The 14,184-nt window shown below is 42.2% G+C and overlaps 1 protein-coding gene across 1 annotated transcript in view; it reads left to right on the plus strand.

Annotated features, from left to right (window-relative positions):
* The first annotated feature begins 807 nt into the window (after nucleotides 1–807).
* Nucleotides 808–14,184, plus strand: part of MYO9A (myosin IXA) — a 152,997-nt gene continuing 139,620 nt past the window's right edge. Inside the window, exon 1 of the mRNA XM_009278887.1 lies at nucleotides 808–1,650. Coding sequence (XP_009277162.1) covers nucleotides 808–1,650 — 843 coding nt within the window. The remainder of the gene's footprint in view (nucleotides 1,651–14,184) is intronic.

Genomic DNA, 14,184 nt, shown 5'->3' on the forward strand with positions numbered 1-14,184 from the left:
TTCCTTCTGGTTGGAGTGTGCCTTTAAGGTGATATTTTAAAGTTTTTTTTTTTTTTTTTTAAGTTAGCATTTTATGCAACTGTTCAAAATCTCAAAAGGCTTAATTTTCTAGATGTTGTTAGAGAACATGTAATTTATGTGTATGGGTAAGTCAGTGTTGGGAAAGTCAGGGGGTGTTTTCCAAAGTCACAGTTAGCTTGATTGATGCTTTCCCTAAGTTGGCATGAAGTTGTGCAAACATGGAAATAGAGGCATTAACTCTTAAATAAGTTATTTGGTAATATTAAGTGATAAGGCTGTAGCAACTTTTGACATGAGGAGAATGCCAGTATTGATTCAGTAGGCTGTCTGGTATGTTGCTCACAAAATTGTGATTTTAGTCTCCGTAAAATACACTGAAAGTCAGAGTCTGTTTGAATCTTTGATGCCTCAGAGTCAGGGAAAAATTAGCAAAAGCTTGAGGTGCTGTGGGTAGTTGTGTCCGAGTAGAAGGGAGCCTGAGGTGGCTAGCATTTGTGTGTTAAATACCTTTATTACAGGCTTGGTGGGTTAAAATCCTGCTCCCTTTTCAGATGTTGGTTGGGAATCATCAGTTGCCTTCTTAAGGTGGTGGGTATCATCACTCGAGTCGTTCCATTGCATCTCATGGTGCACGTCAGCCATTTTTCAGGGATCCCTACCAAGGTAAAACGCCTAACCTATTTTTGTTTTGCTTTTTTCTTTTTTAGCGTTGCTAACATGATGACCTGACACCATACAGGACGGTCCTGACTATGCAGCGCAGGTACTGATGGGAAAGGATCCAATATGAGTGTAAATGATGTTGGAGGAAGACGACGCTTTGAGGATAGCGAGTACACGTTGCACATATACCCTGGGAGCATTGCAGAAGGGACTATCTACTGCCCCATCACCGCCAGGAAAACTTCCACGGCCGCCGAGGTGATCGATTCGCTCATTAATAAACTTCAGCTCGAGAAAACAAAATGTTACGTCCTTGCCGAAGTGAAGGAGTTTGGTGGGGAGGAATGGATCCTCAACCCTACGGACTGCCCGGTCCAGCGCATGATGCTGTGGCCTCGCATGGCCCTGGAGAACCGCATCAGTGGCGAGGATTATCGCTTCCTCCTGCGGGAGAAGAACCTGGACGGGTCCATTCACTATGGGAGCCTCCAGTCCTGGCTGCGGGTGACGGAGGAGCGTCGCAGGATGGTGGAGCGTGGCTTCCTTCCCCAGCCGCAGCAGAAGGACTATGATGACTTGTGCAGCCTGCCGGACTTGAACGAGAAAACACTCCTGGAAAATCTCAGAAACCGCTTCAAGCAAGAAAAAATCTACACCTACGTAGGCAGCATCCTCATCGTTATTAATCCGTTCAAGTTTCTACCTATTTATAACCCCAAATATGTCAAGATGTACGATAACCATCAGCTGGGAAAGCTGGAGCCCCATATTTACGCTGTGGCGGACGTGGCTTACCACGCCATGCTTCAGCGGAGGAAGAACCAGTGCATCGTGATTTCGGGAGAGAGCGGGTCAGGAAAGACACAGAGCACCAACTTTCTGATTCATCACCTCACCGCCCTCAGCCAGAAGGGATTTGCCAGCGGAGTAGAACAGATTATTCTTGGAGCTGGACCAGTGCTTGAGGTAAGATGAAAACGATAGTAGCGTGGAAACTGTAACGGTACAAAAAACCCCCAAACCAAACCCCAAGTAGCTGGGGTTTTATTATGACACTAGTCATAATAACAGCAGGGTTATCTGCTAAATGCTGATAATAAAGTTACAACAGTATTAGCAATAAGAGAAGGTTGTGTTTCTGCCTATAGAATCCTACCTGCTTCAAAAAAAAAGGAAAAATAAAAGTACGCAAATGGCTTTCTGACAAATTTATTAATGCTTTGTTTTCACTCAAGTGTTTCTTAATACTGGTATATCTCGGTGATTTTTCAGTTTGAAAATGGAAATGAAAAAGCCTTTCTTGAATTATCGGTAGCCTTTCTTTATGGTACATTTGAAAAGAGAATTCATTGCACATTGATAGTGTTGTATTTACGGAGTTCCTGTGCACTCAACTTCATTGAGCTGGGGAAGAGATCAAAGGTAACTTTCATGGTCAAAATTCTGTTTTCCAATCACGAGTACTTGATTTGGCCAGTGCGATTAGTTACATTATGAGGACTTTTCCTGTGTATGAAAGGAGATTAGATGAACTGCACCATTAACTTTGCAGATAGGAAACTCTAAAAAGGGATACAAACATTCATTAATTAATTTGCCTTGAGTTTGCCCCGTAACTCTTTGAAATGGTTTTCCTTAGAATTGCCAGTTTTGCTTGTTAAAGAGTTTTGTTTGTTAAAGCCTGTCTGCACGTGGGTGGCATGAGCGTCAGCTTCAGCCGTGCCGTTGTTCTTTGAAGCCGTGGTACAGAGAGGTGGCTTGATGGCTGTGTTTTCTTCTCTTAAAATAAAAAGTGGCTTCGACTAAAGGATAGTAAAACTCATGGATTTTGGGGGGATTTGTTTTCTGTTTTGAAAGGGTTTTTTGGCAGTTGTAGACAAAGATACCTACTCTCTGTGTCTGTTTTCCATTAATGAGGACTTGGGTCAGCTTCGACTACCAGCAGAAGACTGGGAATCAGACGAAGGACTAGTGCTCGTGGATGTCTCAGCTAAGGATAGCTTAAGGATAACAGCTTCATTTTGCAAAGCCAACAAGTTTTCTTCTGTTTTCACGTCAGGTAGAATGGGTTGAGCTAATTTAATCTGAAGTTAGCAAATGATTAAAGTCATTCGGGATGGGCTTTGCCCTGAAAAGCCGCAAAGCTGTATGACAAACTGAAGGTAAAGAAATTAAAAAGGCTTTTTTTTTTTTTTTTGACAGTCTGCATGAAACTGTGTGTTAATTCTTCTAAAGCACACAGGCAAGCGGACTCCCCGTTCTTGCACTCGCCAGTGTTTCCCCTGTTGTTGTGCAGGAGATTATGGAGCTGTTTCTTGCTGAAGTCGATGAGAAAATATCAGACCAGGCTCCGGTAGTCTGCAATTCATGGTTGTTACTGCAGTGACCCAATTAGGTGACCACATTAATTTAAGAAAACACATATGAAAACTCTGGCATTCCACCTCCAATCCTGTTATTTATTTGAAACATTTGCATGCCTGTTTGGTTTTTGGTATGCTTATTAGTGTATCTTGTTGGACCAACGTCTGCTTTATAGTTCTCTTAAGTAGTGTCAGAGAGAGCATCTCTGTCTAGCTTAGATTCCAGACGCGGCGAAGAGAGGTCTCCATGAAAGAGAAGGTAGAATGAAGTTTTGGGAATTGTTTTTTTTCTTGAATTCTACTTTTCTCAGGAATAGGTAAAATAGTCCAGTTGCAAAACGGCTGGAGCATCACTCAGTCCACTGATGTAGTCCCTTAAATAAATGAACTGTTCTGCCTACTTGAAAGATTAAATCTCCCCCCCCCCAATACAGACTTACAGTCATTGCTTATGGTCAAACAAGCTTGTGCCCGTGAGCTGCGCGTTTCTTTGCTTTTCTTTCTCTTATGGTCAAGAAGCTTGTGTCCGGAAGCAAGAAATAGAGGATGCCCGTGAGCTGCGCGTTTCTTTGCTTTTCTTTCTCTGCTTGCTGTTATTTTATGTTATGGAACAGGGAGAGAGGGTGCAAGCAATTTCAGGATGGTGCAATTTGAAGATCCCCGGTTATCAGGATCCCTTTGTTACCCCCGTGTTTCAGGATTGGAAGTTTAAGTCTACTTGCTTGGCTCTTGGATGAAGGGCAGCAGCGCAAACGGTTTACTGGTAATGCTGCTTTGGTGATGGGCACTTACTTCTTCCCGGGGACTGTTGCGTGTGTTGGGATTAGGTACAGGGGAGGGACACACTAAGCCTCTTTGCTTTCCTTTTGCAAGATCTGCAGCTGTTTTTAAGGAGAAAAAAAAAAAAATCTGAATCATATCTGTTATTTCTTTTGCTTTTGGAACAGAAGTTTGCATTCCTTCGCTCTGGCAGCTGGACGGCTGCTGTTGTGCTTCTCTAGCTGCCTGCAGGTCTCTCGGAGAAAGTGAGGGTAATCCAGAATTTCATCTGCTCTGCCAGCGCCAGTCCCAAATAGTCACAAATCACACAGGCTTAAAGATAAAATGTGCATACTTCTGCTTTTCCTTCCCTTCCTAAAATTTCCTAAAAAAGGGATCTTCAGAGAAGATCTGTTGTAAAGGGTTGTGTTACCCTGCCACCCATTTGCAGATTTGACCTTTTGATGCCTTGCGTTTGTGGTTGAAATACACTTTTCACTTCTCTGTAAGTTTAGGTGCCAAACTTGTGTATTTTTTTCTTTTTCCTCTTTTTCTTCATTCTTCTCCTCTCCAGACGCCTTCTTGGATCCCCTTGTTTTCCCTCTGCGTATTTAAAATTAAATGGTGTTCAGCTCAGGCTTGTCTTTTAGGAGGCAGTGACATACCTCTTCATGCTGTGACTTCTGATTTAGGGAACAGAGCACAGCAAATAAGAGTTTACTCGGACCCGTCAATCTCTTTTTCTTTCCCTGCTTGCAAAGCATTTCTGGTAGCACGAGTGTTTGCACCGAACCGCCCGTTCCTGGGAATGCCTTCGCAGTCGTGCTCACACAGCAGGAGCGAAAGTGGAACAAAATTAAGATGATTTCCACCACCCCCCCCCGGCCTGCAGCTTTGCTGTTTTCCTAATTTACCTTTTTTTGAATAGCCCCAGGCTATTGTTTGAGACTTTTTTTTCTTGCATGAGATTCCTGTGAGCCTTGTCCAAATTGCGCTTTTGGGGATGGCTGTCAAGGCAAGCTGTTGCTGCCATCTAAACGTGGTAGTATTATCCAGCAGCTGTATGTAGCAGCGGCTGCAGTTAGAGGTGTGTACTGAGACCAAACGTGTCCTTTTAAAGTGTATTTGACATAAGTCCTATGGATTTTCTTTTTCCTTAAATGGGATTTAATAGGCAAGCTTGTCTTGTAGCGACGCTCCTCGGAGCGGTTGCAATATGCCTTTTTTGTTTTGTGGTAAATGATATTATAAAATACTTACATATTTATATATTACTTATTTGTGATAAATGGTATTATTTAGATGCTGTACTTATTTTTCTAATAACAAGGTTCCAATTGGTTTAAAAAGGTGTTTTTCTTTATATTTTTTCCGTATTTTTCCCCATTTTCTTATAAAGCACATTTTTCCCTATAGAAGATTGCTTTTTCAGCAGGGTATCTGTAGAGCTGAGCTTACCAAAATTTTACTCTCTGGCTATTTAGTTTCAAGACTGAGCTTCTCAAATTCAATTGTTTTATGTAGTGACCGGAGGAAGAGTTGCACGTGCTGCAATTCAGTTCTGTTTCCGATAGACTTCATTCAATACTTCAGATGGAAACTTCATTATGCTCAGCTTGATGCTCTATCAGGGACCCAGGGTGCATAACTTTGCTGCCACGTAGGTAGCTTGTTTTTCATTTAGATGCCAACCCTGATATTATTTAAGAAAGCATCGAGGAAGCGTGCCGGTCAGGCAAACGCTTTACTCCGACAATTGCACTTTTTTTTGGAGAGGGGAATAGGAGGAGCTTCCTGTAGGCAACTTATGCAGGCCATGAAGTGTTTCTACTGCATTTCTAATTCTGAAAGCCACAGTTAAAGGTTTGCTCTAAAAAAACCCCAAAGTGTCGTTATCACAGGACTTCCAGTTAAGGGTGGTAAGATACTGGAAGAGGTTGCCCAGAGAAGTTGTGGATGACCCATCGTTGGAAGTGTTCAAGGTCAGGTTGGACAGGTTGAACAACCTGATCTAGTGAAAGATGTCCCCGCCCATGGCAAGGCGGTTGGACTAGATGATCTTTGAAGGTCCCTTCCAACCCAAACCATTCTGTGATTCAATGAGTGGTCTACCTGGAGAACTGGGGTTTAGCCACAGGGCTGTTTTACCCCATAGGTAGGTAACTCGTTCATGTGAACTTAGGACGGTGTTTTAAGACCCTGTTTTCTCTTTAATTAGATTAGCTAGGAACATCCAGATGAACTTTATATTGGAAGCCCAGCTTGTTTTCATAGACTTAAACCTTTAGAGGTGGGATGTAGGTGTGCTGCTCCCCAGCCCTCCCTGGGATCATCACCCTGCGCCAGTGCACGATGCAGCACGTGAGCATCCTCCTGTGTTCGGTGCAAAGCGAAACATAAACCATGCTTCAGCTTTCCTGGGGAGGTTTGAATGCAAGTTAATTTATTACCATCATGTTACCTTTTTTTCAATTCTCAGCAAGAACGCAGAAGTAGCAAATTTCTCGCTGGCTCAGGTATTCCCAAAGGTCCCCAGACAGGTATCGAATGAGCCTAGATCTAAAGGAGTCTGCACCAGATCATTTTATCATCCGTAACTTTCTCAATGTCTCGTTCGTCACAAGAAGTACTGCGATGGCAACTACAAAAACCAGACATGTTTTCTAAGCAGCTGTTTACATGCATCTTCAAACATCCCAGTGGGGATTTCTCAAGTGCTTTAAAAAAAAAAAAAAAATAGCAAAAAGAAATGTTTCTGTGACAGGCTGAGGAACGCTGCTGGTGGCGGAGGGTAGCTGTGGCTGTCCTTCACAGCTGATGTGCATCTGCAGCATCTAAGCCGGGGAAAAAAAAGGAGTTGATTGCTTGAATTGCTTTTGAAAAAATTGCAGCTAGCCTTTTGTGGTGGTGGCAATGCTATTTGCATTCCCAATAGGCGGTGGTTTGCATAGAAACCTTCGGAACAGCAACCGGAATTACTTTTGAATTTAATTTCTGGAGCAATATTACACAATATGTGTGTTTTGCTTGTATGGGGAAGTTATAGCTTCAATCTTAAGGTCTAGAAGTCTAAAAGCTGTTATTTTTCTTATTTTTCTTTTTTAATCCTGATTGTTGGATTGTTGGAGGAAAATGTAAGCAGCAACTAAAAGATATTGAAATTTATTTTGTAGGACTTTGCTGTGGTAATGTACAGCCTCCTTCCAACTGAATTAAGCTCTCTCAGCAGCAGCTGAAGAGCTGGCCGCTGTTAGGTGCGAGTGAAAATGATACCGCGCTGCCAAAATTTCAGTCGATGCTGCTGAATGTTTCCAGAGTTAAACAAAGAGCTATTGAGTGGAGATAAAAAAAATCAATCAACTAGAATCATCAGGCATGTCCTGGACTTTCAGTATATTCGACTGGCGTTGGACAACGTGGAGATGCTAAAGCTAAATGTGTATGCATCCTCCACTGCTTCTCCCAGGCAATTTGGCCGGACGCATGCAAGACCTGTAGTGATCCCAGGTAGGACCCAGTTCTGCCAGCAGATCCCGTTCCGTTAACTCCTGCAGTGCGTAGTCACGATGAGGCGATGCCCTTTTTATACAGCAAATTACGGTGCAGTTATTTCCCTGCGAGAAAAGGCATTATCAAATCCAACATGTTCATATTTTTACTTGGAATGGCAATTAATGGGAGGTAAACTTTGGGTTTATTCCCTTTTTTTTTCCTACTTGGAACAGCATTAATGGGAGGTAACCAAATTTCATTAAAATGGACTTTAAGAAAAAACAGATCTGATTTAGTTCATGAAGTTCAGTTTCAGACACTGATTTTAAGTCATTAGGTTGTGTCTTGTGGCTCTAGAGGTTTTAGATCTTAAAAATGGATTTCTATGAAGGGGAGAGGCAAAGACTTGTTATTCTGCTCATTACTCCCTTTTGATCATTTTTAACCGATAATATATACAGTTATTATTGATCTCCTGCGTGGTCTGAGTTTGGGGTAGGTGTTTAATGCAGCAGCCAGGATTTTTTCGCCTTGCGTTCTTCCCTCCCCAGTGCATGGAAAGGTTAGAGAGGGAGCAGCGCACAGAGATTATACAGATGATGCCTAATGTGGGAAGAATTTGTGCAGGCCTCCGCCGGCAGCAGTGACACAAAGGAGTCATACAGCAAGGCTCATGCACCAAATGCTTTTCACCAGCGCTTTCAAAATGCTGTTATTCTTTAGCTGGGGATATTTTACAGTTTCAGGCTCTGTATCAAATAATGTCTTGTTCATCCGTTTCTCTGATGCTGAATTATTCAATCTTTTTACTTTAGAGGCTTCCTGCAATATCCAGATTGGCTGTATCGGTGGCTGAGTTTAATTTTTTTCTTTTTTTTTTTTCATTATTTGCTATTTTCAGCAAACATTTTGTCACCACCAAATCCAGTTTATTGTGCTTAAATGACAGAAATGGTTATTTCTGACCTGAGATGACTGCAGGAAAATGGATTAGTTATTAAAGCAGGTTTATGCTTTTTTTCCCACCCTTAAGAATTAGCAGCTATTTTGTTTCCAGGAGGGAAATGCTAAATAAAACCCCACCTTTGCTGGGTGGAGCGCTTGCCTTACAGGGAGCATTTTATTGAACATGCACATGCAAGCATCCCATCTTTTCCCTCCCTCCTCGCCATCTCTTTTTGGGGGAGTTGTTTTGTTTTGCCATTTGTTCTCATTCATACCCTTCCATTTTTATCCTTTTCTTTAGTTTTCTTTCTCTAATCTCTTAGGGTTTCACTTTTCCCTCTATTGATCTATATCTAGATATTTTGTACCTAGAGATCTAGATTTTATAGATATCTGGATCCCCACATATCCGGATATCTGGATATTTTAATAGATATTTATCTATGTAGATATCTATAGATCTATAAAATATAATCCTGAGTCTGACCTGAGTGGGGACCATGTTTTCATGCTTGCATGCAACCATAGCGAACCCAGATGATGCTCAGCATTATACGGTATTAGAGAACGACTGACTTCCTTAATACCATTTTTTTTAAATATTCCACTGACTTATTGCACCACTGTATCTGTTACTTGGTTTTGTATTAAGCTTTTTTTTAAACCTGAATATCAAGGTGCACGTTTTATAAAGCATGAAGGAAGGACCTCTTCTCTGAAAGCTTTTTGTTTCATTTTTCACTATATATACTTATCAGAGTGCTACGTTATCATTATACTATTTGATAAGTCATGTTTTTGATCAAAGATCGTGCTGCTACTGTCCAGTACGGCTTCCATGAGGACTTAATATCGATAACCGAGGTGCAGACTTTTTATCCCTAATGTGCGTAGTTAATACGGCACTCTATTTTTCTACTCACGGAATGAGAAATTAATGCTCTAGTAGGGATTTTGTTTCTTTCCCTCCTCTCTTCTCCCAGTCAAAATACAGATTTTGTTTTTTAGGACTATTTACTGAGACCCTTTTGACTTCTTTCATGGCTGGGGAACCCATATCAGATTTTACATGCTGGGCTTGGGTGCTGGGTGGATGCCAGGTAGGTGGTGTGCTGCAGCTTGGTCGCCCTTGGTGGGGAACAGAAGAGCCTGAGAACAAGGAGCCTTTGTAGGACAGGGACTACGCTCAGCTCCAGAGGTAGCAGTTGACAGATTTTGCCTTTTTTTCTGGTTTCTGCCGTCCCCGTGGCTTTTCCAGGCACAAAACATGAGTGCTCTCCACTAAATGTCTCTCGTAAGTGTATTTTGTTTTGCCACCCGAGGAGCAATACCCTCTCTTGTCTGCTCAATGACAAGGTGATGGTGTATTATTGAGCTCCGGGAATTTGAACAAATTGTTTCCCAAGGCAGTAAATAAAATTTTCTGAATCTGTCCTCAGTGTCTTCAAATGTGAGAGGTGTTCCCTTCTTATTTAGAGCACAGAAATTGTTATTGTCACTTATTTTATATGGTGGAGAGACAGAGAAAATGCGATTATTTAGGGGTTTTTTCCTTTTAATGTCTCCAGTGATTGTTGATGTATATAAATCTGAAGGAAGAGGGTTACTTCTGGAGTTGGTGCACGTGGCTGGCACTTGCTCCTGCCTCTTCTTTACTTTGCTTTCCAGTATGAGCCTGGACAGGTCTTCAAGCATCGTATTTGTAAAGGTACTGAAGTACCTAGCTGTCCTAGATGGAAATTAAAGATACATTATATATGTGCGTATACACCCTATATATACACGTTAGCAAGTGGTTCAGCACAACAGGGAGCCGTTGTGTGGAGGGAAGCAGCCGGTGCTGAGCCCACGTGTGCACCTCCAGGGTCTTACTGCGGATGAGCTCCCATCTGGTCCTGCAGCAGCAGACCTCAGTTGCCTACAACCAGGATTTAGTTTGAATCGCAGCAGTTTTGGACCATAGAAACTGAAGTGGATTTAGTGGGGGGGTCAAGAGGTTCCCTTTGAAGACCTCCTGAGCCAACTACAGCACTGTGGCAATGCAATGTATACGCCTTATTTCCCCATATGCTTCCTATAGGAAGAGAGAAGTCAATGCGTTCATTGATGACTGCAAGTAGAGCACGAGCATCGGTGTGAATAGTCATCATCATTTAGGGTTGTGTCAACGAAAATGTCTAAACCCAAGAATTGCCGGGATGAGCGGTCTTGACCATCTCTTCTGCAGCTTGGAGAAGATTGCATTTGCTTTGCGGTCCCAACGTCTGCCAGATATAAAGAAGCTTAACCAAGTGCCTCCTGCTTTGAGCAAGTAGCTTTGCCGAATTCAACAGAAATCAATTAAACAAAGTAAGGTAATATAGCGAAACATAGACAGGTAGCTGCTCCAATTTGTTCAGCCTCTAAGTTTAAATATTATGTAGAGGTTAAGTTAAAGCTCAGCGGAGTGTGTGACAGAGGGTGATGGAACAATCCTTCCCCAAACCCACGTTGCACAAGTCTCGCTGAAACTGATGGCAGCAGTTTGGGGTAGGCAAATAAAATCATTGTTTCCCGTGTTTGCGGAAAGGATCTGCCTTAACTGCAGCAGCCGATTGCAACTCGCTTTTATTCGATTAGTTAAGATGGATGAGGGATAAACGTCGTGCCAGACAGCTGAGCCTTTGGCTTTGTCACAGTGATTGGGGATTCGGACTTCTACGGGCAAAGCCTGTGATAGAGATGATGAAAGGACAAGCTGAATCTTAAGAGTTATTATTGAGTTTAAAACAGCAGAGGCATTTTGCAGGTCATTTATTTTAGGACCTATAAAGCATTTTAAAAAAACAATTATGTCCATTTTGCGTCAGCGTGAGCAACAAGTTAACGAAGCTTTCTATCACTGGGAGGGTTGGTGTCCCATGTGCATCGCTGCTCGCTCCTGTGAAGCTTTGTGATGAGGTGAGCACCACCTCTGTTTTGCAGAGAAGAGCCTTGGAGAGTGAGGTCCTCCTCCTTTGCCCACAGGGATGGCTGCACTCAGCCCGATGAAGGCTTCACCTCATCCTTCATCCCATCCCTGGGAGGACGTTAGGCAGGGCGGGGTGAGGCTTCCCTGCCGGTCCCACCACTTTCGGTCATCTGTAGCTCAGGGATCTCCTAAATTGGCAGCCATCTCTGTCTAATAAATCTGGATGGGTTTTTGGGGGTCAGCTTGACTACGTGAAGCTTGTGATGACTACCATAAATTACCTTTGTTCCAGCCAGCACCATAGGAACAGCAGCATGCCGCTTGCTTTTTGGCCTACACCCGGATGGCTCTACCACGTGCTGCTAACCCAGTAAGGATTTTCATAAAAATGCGTCTTATGGCTGCGTGAAAGCTAAAGTTTTTGGTAGGTCTTAACGACACGATTGATAAAATGAACGGTGTCGATGTTATATAGCTGCCGTCCACCTATGCTGGTGCTTGTCAGCTGCGGCATGAATAATTTCATCTTCCTTGTTGTAAAAGCAGAGCATTTTTAAAATGATGTATTTCCATTTTCAAGAGTCCTAGCCCTACCAACGCCCATAAATAAAGCCAGAATAGAGGAAAAGATGGTACAATATTGTTTAAGAATCAAATTAATTGAAAATTTAGCACAGCACAAGACAAATCAGGGTGGTTGGCTGTTACGAAAAACATTATTTATAGTCATGAAAGCAAATTCTGTCAGTTACTTCCATTCTAAAAGGTACCAGGAAACCATATAATTCACTATAGGAGAAGTAGGGATCTGAGTAATTGTGATTACTTCTGATTTTAATTACTGGATATATTTAATACTTTTGCATTTACCAAGATGGTTAATTTAATGTGGACCAGTTCATGCTGTTATGGGCAGACCGGTAGCAGGGTGTAATGTGGTGGTTTCCAAGCAGTTCCTATGCAAATACTTAAAGAAATGCTCATGCCACACGCTAAGAAAATACGAATTTCGGGGGGGGGGGGGGGGGGAATAAAAAAAAAAAATTTTTAAAAAGACCTTTTCAGAGTAAGAAACTCTGTTTAAAACTGACCCCTCCCCTCATTACCACTTTCAGGAAAGTGAGGTTTTGAAGAAGGAGAGCACAGGTCTCAGAAAAAGGGGTATGTGTACCAAAAAATGCTGGGGATGAGGCTGACTTTTGTTAATTAAAAAAAGGGGGGGAAAAAAGGGCCGGGGGGGGGGGGGGGGAAACGTCCAGCCATAAAATTCAGCAATTTCTGGCCATAATGCAATAAAAAAGATCTTATTTTTTTGCCAGCGTTTTCCAGATCTCTAATATCCTCGTGTTTGATAAGAGGGAATAAGAACAGAGAAACGGGATTCCTATGCAGCGACTTTGTAGTAGGGATCAAAGATTTACTGACTGTCCCAAAATAGGCAGGCTTACTTATGGTTTTTAATCGGGAGAAAAATCTTGGACAAGGAGCCGTGGGAGGGATGCCAAATGAGAATGAAAACACGTGGATAAAAATGCTCACATCCAAGATAAGGGCAAACTATTAAAACTTCAATCTGCTTTATCACCGAGGAAATTGGAAACTTTTTGGAGAAATGGCAAGTTTGGGGAGCAAAGGTTTGGCGTGGAAGGTCGGGAGCTGTATCCCAATACTCGATGCTCGACCGCTTTCCGAAGCAGAGCAGATCTAATCTCTCTGGAGTTCAGCGAAGCATCTGACGTGCTTGGAGAAGAAACAAAACAAAAAAAAAAAGAAGAAAAAAAGAAACAAAAAAAATAAAGAAGAGACCAAGCAGACTTTAATAATTTTAATAATTTTTTTGAAGAATTACTGCTTTCTCTGCATTCAGAAAAACTTAAATACAGGCTGGGAGATGTAAGGGGTAGCGCTGAGTCTCTCCTACGGGGAAGTGTGGGGTTCAGGTGGGGTTTTCTTCTTACAGCTTACACATGTCACTGTGAAACTGAATTATCCTTTAATTAACGAGATCCAGAAGATTGTCCTGAAGAGTAGAAAATTCCATTTTATTTTATTTTATTTTTTTCTGTTCGCAAAATATTGGTGGAGTGGGCTGCATCCAACGGAGCCGGGGAAGATTTGGGGTTACCTCCTTAAAACAACCTTCTCTACAAGGCTTATATCCACTTCTTCATTGGAAATAAACTTCACAAGCTTTAGAAATACACTTCTATGGTTTAATTTAAAGCTCTGAAAAATGTGAAGTTGGAAGTATTGGAGTTCATTTCTTTATTGCCTCAGCTACGGCTGCAGGAATGGCGATGCTCAGAGGAATGTATTTGAATTATCAGGCTGAACTCTGCATTTCTGGGCCAGAGTTTTCTTGGTATTTGTAGGCCTCTGGGATAGAGGTAACCTTGCCAGCAGTTCATAAATTTGAGCCAGGCTTTTTTACCTTAGTCAGGAAATTCATGTTTGAGCTTTATTTAAAGCTGGGATTCACGGTGATCTAATCCCAGCACGCTGCCAAACGCAACCTGCAATTTTTTTTTTTTTTTTGCGTTTCGTTGCTCTTTTTTGTTTTAGCTTTGGTGTTTTGGATCGCTCCCTTCCCTCTCCATCGCATTTTTTCCTGGAGCTGTTAGTCAGAAGTGGACGCATGCACGCAATCACCCTGCAAAAAGCCTCTGCTAATTGCAGGCGCGGTGATGGCGGCAGCAAGCAGAGGAGCGGCCATAACCAGGCACCGCTCTGCCACGTGCGCGGGGCAGAGCTCATCTGCTACCCAGCGGGACGCGCTTTCCAGGAAAAATTATAATGAGTAAATATTTTTAATTTCTCCAAATAGCAGCTAGAGGAAAGCATGTGGTGGTACTTTGCAAGTATTGGGAGATTGTGTGTGTGTGTACATATATATAGACACACACAAAAGCACACAAAAACCTGCATTGCAGGTGTCATATAAAAGTCCGAAATAATATATATATTATAATATCTACTATAATAATATATGTA

This window comes from Aptenodytes forsteri, unplaced genomic scaffold (assembly GCF_000699145.1).
Source record: "Aptenodytes forsteri isolate BGI_AS27 unplaced genomic scaffold, ASM69914v1 Scaffold258, whole genome shotgun sequence".
NCBI lineage: Eukaryota > Metazoa > Chordata > Aves > Sphenisciformes > Spheniscidae > Aptenodytes > Aptenodytes forsteri.